Here is a 21,543-nt window from a genome sequence, read left to right as displayed (position 1 = left end):
GCCAGCTCTAGCTCCTCCCCTCTTCCTCTTGTCGCTGATCCCTTAACCCATTAATGTGCTGCCCAGCCGGTCACCCTGCACGCCTCTTCCATGCTAGGGAAGCGCAGGCTGAAGTAGCTGCGATCTATGTTCTGATTAATCCAGGGGCTAGTCAGTCAAAAACTAACTTTCCAAGAACTTTGGCCAAATCACTTTGTGTGTGCGAAAACTGAAAAGTACACTTATCTGTAGCTAAACCACATTGGATGCAGCAGGGCTTCATTTCTTTATTTTTTCCCCATCAGACACAGCACAATCTGTTGTTTTTGTTGTTCCCATCGAGTTGCAACTGACTTGTGGGTCAGCTATAGGACGTCAAGGCAAGAAAGGTTCAGAGGTGGTCTGACATTGCCTGCCTCCAAGTCACGATTCCTAGTGTTCCTTGGAGGTCTCCCATCCAAATACTAGCCAGGCCCAACCCTGCTTAGCTTCTGAGATCTGGTGAGATTAGGCTATGCAGGAGAGGGACAGTAGGACTTACTTTAGAGTAAATGTTCATCAGACTGTCTTGTGTGATTGTGGTGTTGTACACTTATTGCCCTCCGTTGCATTGAGAAGTCCAATATCTATAGTGAGTGTGTACACAGTAAGTCAGTGATTCAGATATCACATTGACGGTGGATTCACTGCAGGGAAAATTTATTTATTTCATTTCTCCTTGCTTTTCTCCCCAACAGACCTGAAACAGTGTACAGTGTTTTCTTTCCCTTTTTTATCCATACAACAACCCTGTGAGGTAGGTTAGGCTGGGAGGTCTGACTAGCTTAAGGTCTCCCAGCAAATTTCCATGAGTAGGGATTTGAACCTGGGTCTTCCAGATGCTAGTCTGACACTCTTAACCACTAGACCACATTAGCCTTCGTCTATCTATGACAATGCTTATCTGTCTATGACAATTACCTCATCCTTTGTTTTCCTATCAGCAATATGGGGATAATAGAAACCTAATGCTGGAAGGGATTTCAAGGGTCTTCTAGTCCAACCTCTTGCCCAACACAGGAATTTCATAACTACCTCCCCCTCTTGCCCTGCGATCTGTTGTCTATGCTCAGAGGAAAGCAAGACACCTCCAGGCATCCCTGGCCAATCTGGCATGGAGGAAAATCCCTCTCTCTCATGATCTGCCAATGTTCACAGAATCAGCATTACTGTCAGATGGCTTCTATAAAAGGAGAGCCCACCACCTTCTGAGAAAGCCTGTTCCACTGAGGAACTACATACAATGTGCTTTTGCAGCAGGGTTTGCTTTATGTGGGAAAGGAAAATCTGCTTCTAAAGTGCATTGAAAGTACATTATCCAATGTGGGTTCTTTGTATGTTTTGTTGAAAACATTTCTGATTTAATTGCAGTCCATTGATTCTGATCTGACTTTCTGTGGCAAAAGAAAACAGTTCAGCTCTATCCTAGCCCTTCAAATACTTGAAGATGACCATCATATTACCTCTTGGTTGTCTCCTCTTCAGGCTAAATTTTCTTGGCCTACCTTGCAGGGTTCTTTTGGGGATTACTAAATGCTTTCAACACTCAGTCATTGCTTTATATTGTTACTAGTAAAAAAGCCCATTGTATAAAGAATACAATGGGCGCTAGCACGCTGGGGCCAGAGCGAGGGACGGAAGCCTACCTGAAAGAGGAGGCGGGCGGTGGTTCCTTGGCGGCTCCTCGGCCGGTTGGGCTGCGGGTTGGCCGGGTTGGGCTCCTGGGCGCAGTGGGCTGCGGCGTCTCCTCGACTCTTGACGGCTGCTCCTCAGTGGCTTCTCAGTTTGCTGGGGCTCCTCGGCGGTTCGTCGGCGGGCTGTGGCGCTGGCGGCCGAGTCGCTGCTGCGGCTGGTCGTGGACTCGGCGGCGCAGCGAAGCATGGTCCCTCCGGCGATCGTGGGCTGGGCACCGCCGTTCGCTGGGCAGGCGCGGGCGGCGATCATGGCGCCGCTCCCTCCACTGTTTGCGGCTCTTCTGGCGGCGGCAATGACGGCAGCGCCGTCGATCGCATCGCCGCCGCTGCCGCCACTTCTGGCAGCTGTGCTGGGTCGGTCGAGCGTTGTTCGGCTGCTGGGTCGGGCGACTTTGCAGCGGCCTGATGCGGCGAGAGGCGCGAAGCGCCTCTCACCGCGTCAGGCCGCTGTGCTTCCTTGTCGGCAGGGTGGGAATCGGCCGGGCCAATCGGCAGGCGCTTCGCGCCTGCCGATTGGCCCGTCCGATGGTCTGTCAAGAGGAAGGGGCCAATCGGCACCCTTCCTCATCCCGGACAGAGCCTGCCCTAACTCCTCCCACACAGCCCTTACGGCTTTATTTAGTCCGTGGCGCCACGGGCTGTGTTAAGATCATGATGGTGGTGATCACAGTAGTTCATTGTCCACTTAGAAAGTGTTCCTTTTCTAGTCCCCGGATGGGGTCTTTCATCCCTAAACTGGAAAAAGGTTAAGCCAACATACCTTGGCATTTATCAAATCCGTATCTTTGGAACAAAAAATAACTCCCACGTTTCCGGATATTCAGCCGGAAATATCCCCTGTTCTGGCTGGGTAAGGTGATAACGAAGCCATGTGGAAACATTAAGACATTTGTAAACAACAGACTTTAGTTTGCCAACCAAATCCTGCAGGCCTCACATTTTGGGATTTGAATTTTGACACCGCAATTCAAAAATGAATCTCAAAATACACATTGTGACATGCAACTTTAATACACAGCAGGATATTTCAGTCTTTGGCAGCAGTGTGTGGATGACAAAACTCAGAATTTGCTGACAAGAATCAAGCTTGGTCGGCAAGACTGATTTTTAAATGTGTGTTTTGATAGTCTCTTGTACAAGAAGCTAGATCTTCATGTACCATTTCTTTCCCCAAGATTTTAATCGAGCATTTCTGCAGGTGTTGCTTTAATTTTGAAAACAACGAAAACAACTGATTTTAGGATTTCCAGTCCCAGGACACTCCCGATTTATACATTGTTATCTTGCCCTTTCTCCAAGGAGCTCAGGGCGGCTTGTATGGTTTTCCTCCCCAGTATGTCATCATGACAATCCTGGGGAGATGTTAGGCTGAGAGAATTACAGGCTGTGGCCCACCTAGAGAGCTGAGTGGGGATTTGACACTTCCCATATGCTGGTAGCCCAGCTCACTAACCACTATACCATGCTGCCCCCCCCCCTCCAATTAGCTCTGATTTATATATTATCTATGTTGGTTCTTTCTCCCCTTTGGTTTTTTGGCTCCTTGGCCAATGCGATTCCTGCTTTCTTTGTTTTGCTCATGAGTAGAACCCCTACTGGTAAGCAGGCCTTTTCTTGCAGGCTTACAACCTGAGGTTCAGGGCCCAGGGACACCTCAGGAGAAAGTAAATGGCACCAAAATTTCCGAGGAACTGAAATCTCTGCTCTTTTCTCACAATATTGAGTTGATCCACAGAATTAGAGCCCTGACTTTGACAGCCCAGGCCAGGGGTAGTCAAATTGCGGAACTCCAGATGTCCATGGACTACAATTCCCAGGAGCCCCCTGCCAGCGAATGCTGGCAGGGGCTCCTGGGAATTGTAGTCCATGGACATCTGGAGGGCCACAGTTTGACTACCCCTGGCCCCGGCTAACCCGATCTGGTCAGATCTCGGAAGCTCAGCACCGTCTTTCCTCGTTAGTGTTTGGATCGGGTCGCGCTGAGGAAATACAGAGTTGTGATACAGAGGCAGGCAGTGGCAAACCACCCCTGAATGTCTCTTGTCTTGAAAACTGTGGAGTTACTCAAAGTCTGTTGTGACTTGACAGTACAGTCCACTACCACAGAATTCAGAACCAGATACAGTTGATGCGTGTGTCTGTGTGTTTGGAACATTTGTGTCCTTCAAGTTTATCTCCTTAGCTCAGTAGTTCTACAAGGCAGGTCCCATGGCTGACCCCGTTTTACAGATGAGGGTATGAGACTGAGATAGCCTAGAATGGAGAAGCTTTAATGTCGAGTCTAAACCAGCGGTGTCTGTAAACCAGTTTTCATCCATTCCCTTTCCTTTAATGGTTGGCTCATTTGACTTAAAGTCTCAGGCCACACTGAATTCTTTTTATTGTTTTATTAATATAATAATATGCATTTCTCTATATTTCAAATGCTATTTTAAGCCAGCTTGGTGAAGTGGTTAAGAGCGGTGGCTTCTAATCTGGTGGGCCAGGTTTGATTTTCTGCTCCTCCATATGCAGCCAGCTGGGTGACCTTGGCCTTGTCACAGTCCTGATAATGTTCTCACAGAACAGATCTGTCACAGCTCTTTTAGCCCCACCTACCTCAAGGTTGACTCAGCCTTCCATCCTTCCGAGGTCGGTAAAATGAGTACCCAGCTTGCTTGCTGGGGGGGGGTAAATGGTAATGACTGGGGAAGGCACTGGCAAACCACCCCGTATTGAGTCTGCCTTGAAAATGCTGGAGGGCGTCACCCCAAGGGTCAGACATGACTTGGTGCTTGCACAAGGGATACCTTTACCTTTACCTTTTTACCTCATAGGGTGACTGTTGTGGGGAAAGGAAGATAAGGCAGTTGTATGCTGTTTTGAGACTCCTTTGGGAAGTGAAAAGTGGGGTATAAAAGCCAACTCCCAAATTTGGAATTAACTCTTTAATATTTCTTAACGCCATTATATAAAATTCATACTTTCCTTCCACAAAATCAACCCTGAGACGAATATTGCCATGGCTAAAGAAATTCTTGAATCCTCATCCTTTAATAAAAATGGTACAAACTTAGTTCTGTCAACAGACAATAAATTGCTTAGGACTGGAACCAACCACTATACTCTGTATAGGTCATAACATGGGCAATACAAGATCATGTGATCCAATGTTTCTGGCTCTCCCCATTCACATCTGCAATATCTGTCCTAGAGTAGGATGTTCCTATAACAACCACTCATGTACTGATGGGAACACATTCATCCTGGCTAGAAAAAAGGAATTTTTGTCTATTTTGGCTTGACAGTCATTCTCTAGGGGTTAAGGTGCCTTCTTTCACAGGACCTCAAGTCTTTTAACTGGAGATGCTGGTGATAGAACTTGGGACCTTCAGCAAGCAAAGCAGATACTTGACCCATGGATCTTATTTGAATCTGGGTCTGTTGAATTAATGCTGTGTTAGTGTATGTGATACTCATTACATCTTTTTGCCAGTCAGATTATCATTTTAAAAAATTGAGTAGAAATATACTTATTTTATTTATTATTTATTTATTTATTATTGTATTTTTATGGTGCTACTCTTGGCCTGCCCAACTCATGGTGGCTTACAACAATTTTAAACAATAAAGATTAAAAATAAACACATAATGAAAGTAACAAAACCTAGGAAAGAGAGTATCAGAAGAGGGACCCTAGATCTCCCCTTAACCAAAAGCCTCAACCAAAAGCCTGGCTGAAGAGTGCCATCTTGCACTTAGGGAAGACCAGTGTTCAAGGCTGGAGTATTTGCTATACTTTTAAAGTAAGAACAGTGGCAAGGCTTTAGTGTTGTAGCTTCACTGAAGATGAAATGCTGTTAAGTTGGCCAGACGGTATGGTTGCTGTTATTCTTAGATGTGAAGGAACTTTTAAAACTGAGCAGATAATATTTGACAAGTTAAGTGCTACACAGAATCTCTGCATATTTGGAACCTCTTGAGTATTTACAAGTCTGCAGGCTGAATCTTGGACTAGTTTTCCATAGATCACTTAGGCCCAATGGTGGTTCCTTCGTTCCTTCATTCCTACCGGACTGGTGATGGAAAGTGGCATCACATTGTACCCATTTTAGGGTGACCCTGTAAAGTTTCCGAGGTAAGAGACAGATAGAAGTGGTTTGCTATTGCCTGCTCTATGTAGCAACCCTGGACTTCCACGGTGGTCTTCCATCCAAGTTCTCATCAGGGTTGACCTTGCTTGGCTTCTGAGATGAGGTTGGGCTAGCCTGGGCCACACAGGTTAAGGCTGAATGGACTACGTTGTTGCTGAGTTAGAAGTGAACCTCCTGTTTACTGAGCAGAAACTATCCCTTAGCTTAGTGACTTTTTTTTTGTCAACATTGTCCCTTGGGGATGCGTGGGCATCAGTTTTGTTTGTGTACCTTCTACCCAGACAGTTCTTATTTTAGTGTGCATGTGTGTGTATTCATATTCACTGGGAAATGTAAAATAAATGAATGCCTCTAAATATATTTTAGCCATTCAGTTGCACCAACTTGTGCTGGAAATGTGCACAGGGAACACCCTGCCTGTCTTTGGTGAAGCCTAGCAGAACATACATTCCCTAAGAGAACCTGCTGCATGTACCCATGCACATGGGTTAGGGGGCAGGGCTTGTACCTATGCATATGGGTTAGGGGGCAGGGCTTCCTGTTGGCACGTGACTTTCAGGTTGGCACTGCTGAATGTGTAGAAGTTAGACACCTCTGCTAACAATTGCAAGGATGCTACAGGTCCTGAAATGTATTTGAGGGATTATTATATCATGAAGCAATGTGGCAGTCCTCAGATGGCAGCTCCATGGAGTGAACGGCAGGTAGATCTATCCCATGAGGCACAATCATGTCTGGAGTTTCTTTTGCTCATTTTATTTGGGCCTTTGCAGGAGGATGTCCTGACAGATGATACCTCTTATTTCTTATTAGTGGGAACGGTTGTTGTGTTACCTTTAACTTTTAGGTTTTCATTGCAAGCCTCCAAATAGAAGAAGAAGAAGAATAGTTGGTTCTTATATGCCGCTTTTCTCTACCCGAAGGAGGCTCAAAGTGGCTTACAGTCGCCTTCCCTTTCCTCTCCCCACAACAGACACCCTGTGAGGTGGGTGAGGCTGAGAAAGCCCTGATATCACTGCTCGGTCAGAACAGCTTTATCAGTGCTGGGGCGAGCCCAAGTTCATCCAGCTGGCTGCATGTGGAGGAGAGGGGAATTGAACCCGGCATGCCAGATTAGAAGTCCGCACTCCTAACCACTACACCAAACAGGCATAACCCTGGGCAGTGCTTTTATTTTTGTCTTGTTTCTCATGCACCCCAGTTTTGTCATTAACTTGCAACTGTTCTCCATCTTCTCCATCCCTCTTCCTGGGATGGCTCTTGGCAGCTCTTTCCAGACTCATTAGAGTTTCTTTGCCTGCCACTGGGGTCCCTGTCCGAGGGCCATGATCTTTCTTGTGGCACAGGGGCGCCCTGAATGGTCTGGGATGTGGTATAGTAGAAGATACGATGCTGAAACTGGAACGTGCATTCATGGTGTGTAGAGTCTCTACAAAAACCATGTATTTCACCAGTTGTATCAGACACAAAAGCAGCTTTATTTTTAGTTAATCATTATTTCTTTAAAAATTCCTCCTTTTCCTCACTCTTGTCCTAAATCAAGGACAGTTTCTCTGTGTTGCTATAGGTATATTTTTAGTTAACCCTTGTGCTTCTGCTTCCATAGCGAATTATTAAACTTTCATGTGAGTTCAGCTGGACATTGTTTAATGATGCAAGAGAAAGTCTTTTTCCTCTCCTCTGTTGCCTTATGTATGTGTGGAAAGTTCACCAAGTGTCTTGTATGTGTTTGCTTTCAGGAGTTGTGGACTAAAAAGGGACAGGCATCCAAAAGGTGGTTGCCAGCCATTGTTTTTGGTCTGTCTCATGTCATTCAAATGCACATCCCTGACTAACATGTGGCTACGTTTGTGTATATAGCTGCTGATACAGCAACTGTGTTGCATGGAATTGGAAGAATGTTGGTTTGAGATAGGTGTCCACACTAATAAACTGGGTTTCTCCAGAAGAAGAAAAAACTTCCCATGAAAGGAGAAATTAAAAACCAAAACCCATGGTTTGGTATGGCTGTGACTTCCATTTGACACTGTTCAAATTCACCAAAAGAAACTGGCGATTTGTCATAGAGCGGTTTTGGCAGATCTTCATAGCCAGGAGCTGGCAATTTCTGATTCCTGTCCTTGTCTGAATCATTCACATTGAAGTTCACCATGCTAAAACCATTTCCCTTGGCTGGCTTCACCACCTCAAGTCTCCCTTCTTATTAGAATTTGTGTGGAGCTTCCCTAGGCCAATAACAAAATATGACCCTCCCTCGGAAATGGAACTGATACAAGGGAAAGTTAGAATAGCCGATGGCATTTCATTCCTCCAACCATAGCCGTGTTTATTTGGAAGTAATTCTTGTTTATTACAAATGGAATTTACATTTTACTAACACTGGCTAATAATAACTTTTCTCGGTATTTTAGAAATTACAGTAAGTTTTTATTTATCTGACAGGATCAGGCTTGCCTGGGCTCTCCAGGTCGGGTACAGGAAGCTCTTAGGCAATATTAGGACAGTTCCTTTTAAGAACGTTGTTAAGTAGCATGAAGTCCAGTGACACCTTTAAGACCAAGACATTTTAATTCAACATATCAGCTTTCATGTGCATGCATACTTCATTAGATAGTAAGCACATTTTTAGCTAAACAAAAGGGCATTACTGCACTCTTTAAATGTAATGAAATGCTTACCTTATGTAGTCGTTATATTCCGGCCCCTCCATATGACATCGCCAACATCCAGCGTCTGGGCAGTAACCGGCTGGCTACACCTTCCTTTTTAAAGTCCTAGTTGGGGAATCTCATAAAGTGGATTCACCAACCTATTTAGTGCTAGCTAAGGGAGAGCAACCACCAGGCCACCAGCAGAGAGAAAGTATGGAGGTGCAAATGCAGTAAAGACACCTGCCTTGTTTTGCCCTTGCACCTCTCTTCCCTTATACTTGGGATGGGAATGTTTTTTTTTAAAAGGTCTAACATCCTGGAGCAATGAGTAGGCAGGCAAGCGTGCAGGCCATGCCAGAAATAAATTTTTCCCAAAGTTTTAATACAAAACATGCCTCTCTAAAGCCCCTCCCCCCAAATCAGGAACGAGATTAATTTTTTAAAGTATTGTGATTCCATATGGGGTGGTGTTCCGTAAGGGGTGGTGTTCATAGATCTACGGTTAGATGTATAGGCGCTTAAACAGAGAAGTATGAATTTTTAAAAATGGCAGGCATTGCGGGACTTTAAAAACACAGAGAAAAGGGATTGGTTGCCTAGATTGATTGACAGGCGGAAGAGTCACGTTGCCCTCTTCCAGCATTTCCAGCAGCACTTGTGGAGGGCAAGAAGTGCAAAAAGGCAGCAGGCAAGAGTGAGACAGCAAAAAGATGACGAGGAGCTGAGAGGGACCTCAACAGGGTGAGTTGGGAGACTGGAGATTGGCAACGGGAGGGACCGCAGAGTCTATCCTTCAAAAGCAGCCTTCTTCCCCCTCCCCCCAAGAGGAACTGATATCTGCAGACTGGAGAACAGTCATAACTCCAGGGGATCTCCAGGCCCCATCTGGAGGTTGGCAATCACAATGGGATCCCTAGTGAGTGTGTGTATAAGACTGCAGTTGTTGAATAATTTTTGTAAGTCACATTATTTGCCTTTTCGTTGGCAAAAAATCAACACTGATGCTGGATACACACTGAATTTTAAAACAACTATCCTCTGTTGTCTGCAATGAAAGGCATTTTTAGGCTTACTTTTTTTTTTTTTTTTAACATGGCCTGGGGAAGATTAATCTGACCTGAGAAAAGGGGAGGGATCAGAGCCATCTCCAAAACAGAAGAGTAAGGGAGCTCGATGAGAGAAGGTGGAATTGTAAACACTGCGAGCACAGGGCCACTGTGAGATCACATGGTGAAAGCATCCCAATAAGATTAGGGCTAGCTTCAGGGGTTGGAGCACTGAAATAGATCCCCTTGAGGTTTAATCTAGTGATAGAATCAACTGCAATCCAACACTTGAGCTAAGAAGGGAGCTAGGGGACACTGGCAAGCTAAAAGCCAGCAGCAGTTTGGATCGATGGTGACTCCCCTTTTCTTTCCCTCTCTGGAGTCGTGAGTGGTTCGCCATAAAGGCATCACAATGCCAAGGTGGAAAACCCCACCTCAGGTGCTGGCTGATTCTAACAAGTACTAAGTAAAGCCAGTTTGGTGTAGTGGTTGGGAGTGCGGACTTCTAATCTGGCATGCCGGGTTCGATTCTGCACTCCCCCACATGCAGCCAGCTGGGTGACCTTGGGCTCGCCACAGCACTGATAAAATTATTCTGACCGAGCAGTGATATCAGGGCTCTCTCAGCCTCACCCACCCCACAGGGTGTCTGTTGTGGGGAGAGGAATGGGAAGGTGACTGTAAGCCGCTTTGAGCCTCCTTCGGGTAGGGAAAAGTGGCATATAAGAACCAACTCTTCTTCTTCTAAAATACATGGAAGCTGTAGATCAGAGGTCGCCAACCCTGCTTAAGTTGCAGGCACCTTTAGAATCTGAGAGCAGATGATGGATTCAACTACAAAATGGCAGCCACAGGAGGCATAGCCAGCTAGAAAATGCCAGGGAGTTATTCTTTTAATAGTAACTCTTCAACGTTATTAGGTAGAAGTTTTGTTTAACAGGATTCCTTTCAAAATGATCATAATGTTTAAAAATATCTTCTAGAATACACACAGGGTAATGCAGTGAAGATCCTTGTACTGTGATAGTATCTGTTAGTTAATCAACTTTTTAAAAACTTGCACAGTCAACTCGAAGCCCTGTCTACTTTCTAAAAACACTTGACAGACACCAGAAAAGGTGTGGTTGTGCACCATATTGCTGATGGACATCCTGTGGACCTCTTCTGTAAGTCATGCACATTTAGAGGCTATCAATACACACCTCAAAACTTGTATGATGAATTATGAAAGCTTTTTTCCCTTGCTGGGCATCTGCCTAGACTTCCTTAGGAAGAGCTGACTCTTGCACTGAGAACCAGGGGCGCAATTCTCTGAGACATGGTTATCGATGGTGTATGTGTGATCCATCTTCTATAAGCTAATTTCATTATCTCCCTATCTTTGTTATTGGCAGTGTGTCCAAGATGGCGAGCGTGCTGTCCAGGCGGCTGGGGAAGCGGTCCCTGCTGGGTGCCCGCATTTCTGCTCCCCCTTTGCTGGGGGACGGGGTTCTGTTGACAACACAAGTTTCATCTTTGCAACCAGAGCTTAGCAAAACATCTTCTACTCTTGCCTCATATGAGGAGAGCCACTCAAAGGAGCAGTCTGAAGAGGCTACCGGTCAGAACCAAAACTGGCTGGTGTTGCAACCAGGACAAAAGGTATCAACATGGTTTCTGCTTATGGTTGTATTGTAGTTTTGGTGATGTAACACTGAATAATGGATCCAAAATTCTGGTGCTGGTTCTTTTGTATTTCTGTCTGCTTCTGTAAACTGAGGCAGATAACATGGTAGGGGATATTTGTAGTTTCTGCAGATTTTGTATTTCATGTAGAAATTTGGTGGCATCAAGAAGGGATAGACTGCAAGGGCCTGTATTGCTGGATTTTATGACAAGATGTTTTGGCTTCTTTGTCTTTAGCTGAAACTGTCTACATAAAACAACCCACTCAGAAATAATTATACCCACATTGAGGGAAAGCCTTCAATAAAATAATTGGGAACTGTACAAAACAGAACTATGTCTTGAAAACCTGGCCAAAATAAACTAATCACCTATCAAGGTTTTGGTTTTGACCTTTAAGGCCGTTCATGGTCTGGGCCTGGTGTATCTGAGTGACTGCCTGACTATGCCCCTAAAAGAGCACTTCACTCAGCCAATATGAACAGCTGGTGATTTCCGGCCCTAGAGAAGTACATCTGGTGTCAGCCAGGGCCAGGAGTAGGGTTGGGTGCTTTGGCATCAGAAGCGGCCGTTCTCTTTTGCTAGGCTTTTGGTTGGGGGCAGTGATCGACAGAAAATAACATCATGATCTGGGGCTCACCCTAAGAAAACCATCTAAAGTAAACCACCCTGTGAGCAGGAGATAAGGAACAGAAACAAAAATCCCAGCCAAGGTGGATAGGCATGATTTTAATTGTTTTAATTGTTTTTATTATGACTATAACTTTTAACTTGTGAACCACCTGCATATAAATAAATACATACATAAATGAATATTTTGAATGCCTCCATGCTTAGTTTAGATGAGAGGCCACTTTTCAGAAAATGCCGATACCAATTTTGGTATTGCACATAGGGGTGTGAAAAAAAAATTCTTAATATTTTTTTATCTTTGTCTGCTGGAAACAACTACCCCCACCCCAACTGGGATTACTGAAAAAACCCAATCTAAATACCTGTAGAGCAGTGGCCCCCAACCTTTGTAAGGCTGGGGACCGCTTGCGGGGGTGGGGGGCAGATGGTGGCTTGGGCGCTGTGCATGCGTGGCAGCTCTGCACAAATGCACATGAGCGGAGCTGCCACACGTGCACGTTTGCAACCCCCAGGGGCACAAATGCGTATGCGTGGCAGCTCCGTGCAAACGCACATGCACAGAGCTGCGCACATGCGCATTTGTGCCCATTGGCGCCTGCCAGTGTGCCGGCAGCTGCATCTCCCTTCCCCCCCCCCCGGCAGTGAGAAGCTCACTGGACCTCGAACGAATTGGCCGCCAAAGCAACAGATTCGCTCAAGGCCCGGCGAGCTTCTCGCTGCCAGGCGGGGGAGAGGGTGGCGCGGCCACCAGCGGCTCGATGCCAAGGCTTTCACAGCCCGGTACTGGGCTGCAGCCCAGGGGTTGACGACCCTGGCTGTAGAGTATTCAGATCCCATTTTTCTCCTGGTCCAATAAACCCAAACTGAAAAGCACAGAGGGGGGAAAAAGCAGCTGCCCAGTTTTGCCAGTATTTCCTGAATATATCCAGGATTTTGGGGGGGATTACCACCCAATTCTCCCAAAAAATCCCATATACATTTGGGAAGTTAAAATCTGCTAGAAAAATACTGATAGTGTTTTTTGAGTATGTTTTCAGTGTGGGTAAATCTGAATGCACACCTCTAATTGGAAGTACTGGATTCAGCAAGATCAGAAGGCTTATTGGATGCATCTGCCAGATAAACAAAATAGCAAAAAGCCAAAACTCCCAATGGAAAATCAAATATAGAGACAGGGTTCTTAATGAAAACAAACAGTATTATACCTCTTGTAACTCCCATGCATGTTCAGTAGAAATCCCATGGCAGTATCTGCTGATGGAAGAGGATTGCTGCATTTTGCAGGTGTAAGCAACCCCACCCCCCTTTTCATTCCCACATCATCGTCTACCCTTTCAGTGAGCTGCATTCATGGAGTTTTCCACAATTTATCATCACATCAAACTTGTGAGGTAGGGCTGGGTTAAAAGAGGGTGGCTGGTTTAAGATCACTCAGGGAACTTCGCAGCCAAGTAGAGGTTTCAACTTGGGTCTCTCCAGTTCAAGTCCCAAAACTTGATCCACTGGCCACCCATTCGTTTCTATTCTGTTAGCCAACATATCAGGCTCAGGTGCTGTCTGGAGTTCTCCAGGAATTACAACTGAACTCCAAGCAACAGTGATCAGTTGACCGGGAGAAAATGGCTGCTTTGGAAGGTGGACTCTATGGTGTTATACCCCATTGAAGTCTCTCCCCTCCCCAAAGCCCACCTTCCTCATGCTCCACCTCCCAAATCTCCAGGTGGAAACCTTAGGCAAGTGGCATGGTGAAGCAGGCCTGGTTTTCCATGAGAATCTTATGCAAAAAGAAGAAACAGAGAACCATTTATGGCAAAAATTAACTTGAGCATGGGTGGGTAGTCTTTTTTTCCCTCTTTGTTAAGAGCACTCACAAAAAAAAGATGGATTTTGTTTTGTATGAAACGTTCTGGACCTCAGCAGGGAGATCTCCAAAATTTGCTGTGCCTGCCATTTTCTGCACCTCTTTATCACAGAACTGGTTGCTGCTGCATCCTCGATCTTTCCACACGGTAATTGGAGTTCCCCTATAAATAGGCCCCAAGAATAGCTTACACAAGTGTGCGCATCTCAGCATAGATATAATTACATTCATAAAAATAGACTTAGGGAAGTTAGGCAATAGCTATCTCCAATTAGGTCATATTGGAGGGGGAAGACCCATATGGAACTTGAATAGGGCCTCTCCACAGAGTAGGGGAGGGATGGTTTTGCTGTTAGAAGATTGAGCCCCATCCTTGCCAAATGCACTCATTTTGTTTGAATCTGAGCACGTTTGGTAAGGAATGGTATAACAGGGGGCCTCAACAGCCTGTCCTGGATTTCATCTGAAGATATTGTGAAAACCAGCTGGCAGCCACTTGCTTCTTACACTACCTGTTGCTACTTGTGTTACACAACCTGAGTCTAAATGCATGTGGACCTTGTTAGGCATAAAAAGCGTAGGTATGAAATGTCTGGCTCCCTGTAACACTCCCAAGTATGGCAACTTGAGCCCCTGGGGAAGGGCGGAATATAATAATAATAATAATAGTAATAATAATAATAATAATAATAATATAAACTCAATCCTTTCCTGCTATTCAGGCTTCTGCAAATTGATTTTGAATTTAAAAACAAAATCCTGTTTTACATGTGATTAAAACATGACATATTAGAATCCCAAGAATGCTTGGTTGGATTAGATTCACAGTCCATCTTGTCCGATATTCTTGCCTCTAATGATGACTAGTCAGATATTTTTGGAAAGCCGGGTTTGAAGTGACGGCTACCCCCTACTTTTTTGTGTAGTTATCAGAGTGATTCCGCCTCAGAACATGGAGACTGCCTCCAGCTGTTAGAGCTCATGGCTATGGACAGATCTGTTTTCCAGGAATGGGCCGAATTATTTTTCAGAACAGACATTGTGCAAGAAGTGAAATTGGGAGCTGTGCTGGGTATCTGCAAAATAACACCTGTGTTGGAGGATGAAATACCAGCTTTAACTTGACAGTAAGTTTTCCCTTTGTAGGTTTATGTCTTCTACAATGGTCAAGAAAATGCTGGTCTGGTGGACCACCATGATCCCATGAGTAATGAAGTGAAGGTGTTGCTCCTGGAGCAAGGGTTTCACGTCTGCAGGAAAGCCAAGGACGTGAGGCTAGCCGAGGTCCAGATACCGCCTCTCCCGACTCTTGAGTTGGACCATGGAATTCCCACAACGATGGGCTACAACACTGTCCCTGTGGCAATGGAACAATGTCCAACTACAGCTCCTATTGCCACAGCATCTGCTCCGAGATCAGTTTCAAGGAATATTGACGTACCCAAAAGGTATGGTCTGTCATCACTATGGCCTCCTTTGGTGGGCCAGCAGAATTGCTGGATTGGAGAACCTTTGCTGTCTTTCTTTCTGAAGGTCTTCTGAGCACACCTCCCTGCTCTCTTGAGAGGAGACTTCATATTATCTGCTCTGATAAGAAGAGAGAAAAAACATTAGGACAACAGAATGTTCTCATCCTGTATAAATAATGCCTATTTAATGTGCATGCTTTTAATTTACTTTCAGAGTTTATGAATTGAGGGTCAGGCCCAACTCATTGTTTGTTGGCCTAGCCCAGCCCACCCAGGCCACAGCCAATTGGGAGAGGGGCTGGAGGAGAAGAGAAGATTGACAGCCTTGCTGGAGGAAGAAAGGGAGAGGAGAAAGCAATCTCCACTCCCCAGGAATCAGCCAGGTGTGGCTAGCCAGATGGGGCTTGATAGACAGGGCTAGACAGACTCTTTAAAATGGGCTCCTGTAAGAGGCCAGGAAGAAAGCAAGGACACAGCTCTGGGCCCAGAAAGAGCTGCTGGATGAGAGAAGAAATCATGGGAAACAACCCCATCTTTCTCAGTCCATTTCTGAGGCCTTGGAAGTCCTGCCAGGTGGACACAACAGAATTGCTGAGGGCTGGGTGAGCCTCATTAAAAAAATCCAGTATGATGAAATAGCAAGCAAATTACGCTTAAACAAGAGTGATCACACCTTTCACAAAGTTAGAATAACAGAGTTAGAAGGGGCCATACAGGCTCTCTAGTCCAACCCCCTACTCAGTGCGGGATTGGCCTAAAGCATCCATGATAAGTATCTGTCCAGCTGCTGCTTGACGACTGCTAGTGAGGAGGAGTTCGCCACCTCCTTAAGTAGTTGATACCACTGCTGAGCGACTCTGACTGTGAAAAATTTCACAGTTGTTCAAAGCCTCTCTGAAATAAAAATACCATCGGTTTGTTTTGGAAGGCCTGGTGACCAATCTAGTCTATCAGGGGAGTGAGTTCCACAGTGGGTTGTGGTAGGAAAGGCCCTCCCCTAGGTTCCTGCAGGAAGGGTCTGTCCAGAGACCACAGACTTCTATAAACTCTGTGCAGTACACAGTCAGTGAAAAATCGCTTCCCTTTTGAATCTGATAAGAGACCCAACACACTTCGTTACCTTTGGGTTGCAGGGGGAAGATGAAGCATCTTTATGGGGATACTCATCCAACACTACTAAATTTTTTTCATTGGGGTCCCTGATAAGTTTTTGAGGACAATTCTTCTTCTTTCTTGGTGTCAAACTGGGATTATTATTTTAATGTGAAATTTCTGTGTGTCTATTTTCGGTTTTCTCCCCGGAGTAGATACAGATTTACTTAGAATGTCCTTGGTTAAGGCCCATTACTTAATTCTGGTGGGCAAACCTGCAATCCCCCAAGAAATCTCTTAACTCTGACCCAGCTAACGCTTTATATTTAAAATTGGCAATGAAAAGACCATGCATGCTGTCGACTGATTTCCAGGTACTCAGTGTTCCAAAGACCTGCTCTTGGGGGCTGTTTGGACTAACGGCTTGAATAATTCATTATGCTAAAAGCATGTTTTATAGACCTTTTTTAGCCCTCCTGGAGAAGCAGGAGAATGGAACTCCTACAGTGCCATCCTAAACAGAGTTATTCTGTTCTAAATCCAGGGACTTGAATGGGATTATAAAGTTTAACTCTGTTTAAGGCGGTGCTGCTGTTTTGGTATGAAAGTCCAAGCTGTGTACATTTTCCTGCCTGTATTTAAAAAGGTGTCCTGGCCTTTATTAAACCTTGCTTATTTTAGAGCTGTCTTTTAAAGCTTGTTCCTAAATGTGCTTTAAAAGTTTTTAAAAATCAAGATGCTTTATTGGAAGACTGGTTTTTAACAATGAGTTCCTCCATTGGGGAGTGTTAATGGTTGCAGTAGTTCTGCGGTACAATCTACCCTGGATACTTTCTTTATGAGCCAGTTGAAATAAGCAGGAGCTGCACAGGATGTTGTGGTGGGACTTGAATTCAGCTCTTCCATCTCCAGTGCTATGTTCACCAGAAGACATTGGCCCCTTGATCTGGGAGGCTTACTTTTTTTTCTTCCTCCTGTTGCAGGAAATCGGATGCTGCAGTGGACATGGATGAGATGATGGCAGCAATGGTCCTGACCAGCTTATCCTGCAGTCCAGTTGTCCAGAGCCCCCCTAACAGTGACACCAGCATCCCTGGTGAGTTTGCTGCAGCAGCTGTTCAGCCAGGGAGAGCCTATTTCTGCAGGCACAGCAAACAGTGCAGTGACATGAATTTAGAGATGTCAGCAAAATACCTTGGCTGCTTAACTCAAACTTGGGAAGTTTCAACCCCTCCCTGCTCTCTCAGTGTCGTTCCTGGCTCTGGTAGTCCTTCCTTCCTTCCTGTGCACAAATCTCACATGGCTAGAGCCAAAAATACAGTGACCTGTAGATAATGCCTGCCCTGAGTTAAGGTCAGAAGAAAGCCAGCTTCCCCTAGAATTTAAACCAGGCCTGACCAATAAAGAGGCTTCATACTGCCAGCCAATCACTGGAGCCCATGTTCCAAAGCTTGGTTTCCTTTTGCAACTGAAGAAGAGGAGTCAGTAGGCTGAGTCCCATTCTTGGCTTGTTAGGTTTCAATCTGTGCTAGATTTCCCTTCAGCCTCTTTTTACCACTTGTTCCATCCGGTGGCTACTCTTCCTTAAGCTACCTAGGCTCCTGACCTCCAAGCTCCTTGTCCCACTCCTCTATCTTCCCCCTGCCCTCTTGCTATGAGGCAATTGCCTTGGGGATAGGTTTTGGATGTCATTAGAGACCGCAGACCAGGAGGCAGGCAGCTCTCACCCACAGGACGCTCTCCTGTGCAAATCCCACTTAAATAAATAGGAGCTGTGCAGGATTTCAATCATAGGATCATAGAGCTGGAAGGGCCATCTAGTCCACCCCCATGCCCATCTAGTCCAACCCCCTGCTCAATGCAGGATCAGCCCGAAGCATCCAGGGTAAGTCTCTTTCCAGCTGCTGCTTGAAGACTAGCAGTGAGGGGGAGCTCACCACCTCCTTAGGCAGCCAGTTCCGCTGCTGAACTACTCTGACTGTGAACATTTTTTCCTGATGTCTAGCTGATATCATTCTAAGTAAAGGTAAAGGTATCCCCTGTGCAAGCATTTTTTGGGAAGTGGGAGATGAGAAAAGTGACTGTTAAGGAGTAAAGGATCTTCACAGAGATTGTCAGATGGGGCACAGGTTTTGCCCTCCCACCTTCCTTGGGCTTCTGATTCCTCTCTGATTTTTTTTTTAATTTTAAAAAATGTATATTTCAGTGACCTCCACATTAGCCATGGGAGATGGACTCAGGGTTAGGAACTCACTCTGGCCTCATTTCAAGCAAGATAGGAGAACAATTGGAAGCCAGGAAGGCAGAACACTTTCCTTAGGGGGGGAGGGAAAACCCCCTACAATCTCAGAAGCTGTGAGTCAAATCCCTCAAGGTTGCTGTTTGTGGCAATCTGTTCTGTTCCCCCTCTGTAGCCGCCAGACAGCTGCCTAGAAGGGCAGCTGGTTGAATGAGGGATGCCGTCTGCATTCCCAGAGTCAGCGAGATACATGGGACAAGAAACCCGACCCACTGCTGCTTTTCCGTCGGATGCTCAGACCTATTACAGGAGCGGCAGGCACGGGAGCACCAGGGAGTCAGTGCTCCTATTTAGAGGCGCTTCCCATTTCTCTGGAGAGTCGCCTTGGATCTGAGAGCATAAAAATAGGATCCTGCCAGTGTGGGAAATGCCGGAGTCCTGCAGCTGAGTGTTGCAGCCAAGCCCGTTGATCAGCTGCAAGCTGCATGGTCAGCAATGCTTAAGGGGAACCCCCCCCCACGGAAATGGGGTGGGGGGCACATTTTGCTCTTTTGTTTCCAGCCGCCTGCTTTAATTGAAGCAATTATTTGGATGCAAAACACTGGCTTCTATCACCTCTCCCCTAGTGGGACTAAGGAAGCATAACTCTAGTTTGGCACGCTGTCTGAACTGACCATGTCAGGCTGGAAAACCCCAAACTGGAAGCCATGGTATGAAGAGGGTTTGCAGACCATAGTTCTGCTGAGTAAGATTTGGCACAATAATAGCAGCACCTAGTATAGTATGTTTGTACAGCTGTTTCAGTATTGGTAGCATGTCACATTATCACAATATCCTTGCAATAGCTTTGTGAGGTTGTCCAATATTACAGTTGTCCTATTGCAGATAGTGGGGTCTGAGAGAGAGAGAGAGCGAGAGAAAGACACTTGCCTGAGATCACTGAGAGTATTTGTGGCTGAAGTGACATTTGAACTGGCAACCTCCCAGATTACAGCTCAGTCTCTCAGCTGTCATGTCTGAACTTGTGAACTGGGAGTGAAGTTCTAAAGCAGAAACAGTAGGAAATGAATGCTGACGTGCAGCTCTAAGCTATGTTTACCTGTTGTACGTTTAGAAGCTCAAACCATACTTGAGGCTCTAACATACCCTGAACAGCTTGCTTTGGGCCTGTTTTGTTCTGGCCTCAGGCCTGGTGTTTGGACCTTGTGGACATTCTCCAGTTATAGTTGGCCATGGGTAATACAACCCTTTTGGCCCTGCTTGATTTATCTATGGCCTCTGACATAGTTGGCCAATCCTATCTTGCTGGAGCGGTTTGAAAATAGAGTTGATGAGAAGGGAACAGCATTTCATTTGCTGAAAATATTTATACCCAGCATTTCTCCCAATCAGGAAGGTGGCTTTGGGGGTTTCAGTCAACTCGTGCCCACTGCAGATGCAGAGAGTTGTCCTTGGGGATGCCAGTTTGGGATCTCACTTGTGGAATGCCATGAGGTTCTGTCCTTTCCCCAGTAAACATGTCACTAAATCTCATCCAGTTGGTTTGGTTTGTGAGAAGTGGGGGTCCTACCTCTCTTTTGATCCTGGCCTCTGGTGTCCCTGAGGCCCCTGATAGCCTCAAATCAGGAATGAAGAGGAGTCACAGGTAGTCCGTACCTGCTGATTTCATGTCCACACAGTCTGAAACAGGTAGCAGGGAGCCTTCTCATCAGGCTACTCTTCGGCCCTTTGGAAGTCAGTGTGGCGAACCATAAATGCCCACCCACTACTTCGAGCCTTTCCTAAATGGTTGCCCATTTAGGTGTATGGGGGAGGGGTTAGGGTTTTGCATGGAAGAATATTCCATCTCACTTGCAGCCTGACGCAGCTTTACCAGAGTAGTGTGAACTAAGCCATCTGTAACCACTCCACGGGAGTGGTATAAATAAAACAATAAGGGCTTGGGGGGTGGGCGCTGTCCAGGATGGGGGGGGGCAATAATTGGCCCCCTGCCCAGGACTGACAAATGAAGGGCCCAATGGGGAAGCCTCCCGATTGGGCCCTCCGATTGTCAGTCCTGGGCCAAGGGGCCAGTTGCCAACCACGCGATTGGCCCCTAGCCCGAGGACTGACCACTTGGGAGGCGTGCAGCACCTCCCAACCCCCAGCGTGGGCCACCTTCACCCCACGGCCGCCATTCCTGTGATGGCCGCTGAGAGGGAAAGTAGGCTCCGAGGACCCGCCATCCAGGGGAGGCCTAGGCCCAGCCAAAGGGACAGGCAGACGCGGCGGGCCTGACCCTTGCCCCGTCCCGAAGCCCCGAGATTGGATCGGAGCCGCCCGGGGGGGCTTTGCCCAGGCCCAAGGGACAGCCTCCCTGAGCCCGGCAGAAGCCCCCCATTCGCCGGCTGCAGCCGGCAGGAGTGGAGCCCTCGCAGCTCCCTCCACCCCACACCTGCACCGCGGACCCATCCCCTCCTCCCCCCTCTTTCACTTTCTCTCCCTCTCTCTCCCTTTCTCTATGCCTTCCTTCCTTCCTTCCTCCCTCCCAAGGGGGGGGGGGCCCTCCCATACCCACCCACTGCCCACTAGTGTCCGCTGTATTTTTCTTACAGCGGGCTTAATTTCTAGTGTTTGATATAAAATAAATAATTCCTCATTTGCTGATTTGGATGAATACATCTGATATGAATATGCAAGGTGTTGTATTTAGGAAGCGCATTTTTGTTTAGTAGAAATAAACCCATTGCATAGCTGAATGCAGTCATGTGGAGGTTGTGGCTGGCTCAGTGGTAGAGCACCTGCTTTGCACGCAGATGATTCGGTCCCTGGCATCTTTGTTTAAAGGATCTCATGTGGCAAGCTTCTGAGGGAAGGACTTTCTTTTATAACTTCTTATATTCTCTCTGCCCCGCTATTACTCTTTCTCCTTAAAATGGTATCAACAAACTGGTTGGGATCAGGTGATGCACAGGATTTCTAAGTATGGTTTGCTGCTGTTCTTATTAAGAAAGATTATTAGTTTTTCAGCTTGTTTCTGTCCCTGGATGTTTTGTTGAGAGC

At 46.2% G+C, this 21,543-nt stretch overlaps 1 protein-coding gene across 3 annotated transcripts in view; it reads left to right on the top strand.

The window, feature by feature from the left end:
* Positions 1 to 21,543, top strand: part of ZNF395 (zinc finger protein 395) — a 57,541-nt gene that overhangs the window by 13,423 nt on the left and 22,575 nt on the right. For all 3 annotated transcript variants that reach the window (XM_077331547.1, XM_077331557.1, XM_077331539.1), the window contains exons 2-4: positions 10,937 to 11,183; positions 14,848 to 15,149; positions 17,246 to 17,358. In XM_077331547.1, the coding sequence (XP_077187662.1) occupies positions 10,947 to 11,183; positions 14,848 to 15,149; positions 17,246 to 17,358 (652 nt within the window). In that variant the 5' untranslated portion in view covers positions 10,937 to 10,946. The remainder of the gene's footprint in view (positions 1 to 10,936; positions 11,184 to 14,847; positions 15,150 to 17,245; positions 17,359 to 21,543) is intronic.

The sequence above is a fragment of the Paroedura picta genome, chromosome 1, assembly GCF_049243985.1.
Source record: "Paroedura picta isolate Pp20150507F chromosome 1, Ppicta_v3.0, whole genome shotgun sequence".
NCBI classification, from domain to species: Eukaryota; Metazoa; Chordata; class Lepidosauria; order Squamata; family Gekkonidae; genus Paroedura; species Paroedura picta.
Note: the sequence above shows the minus strand (reverse complement) of the source record. Positions and strands in the feature narration are given on the sequence as shown.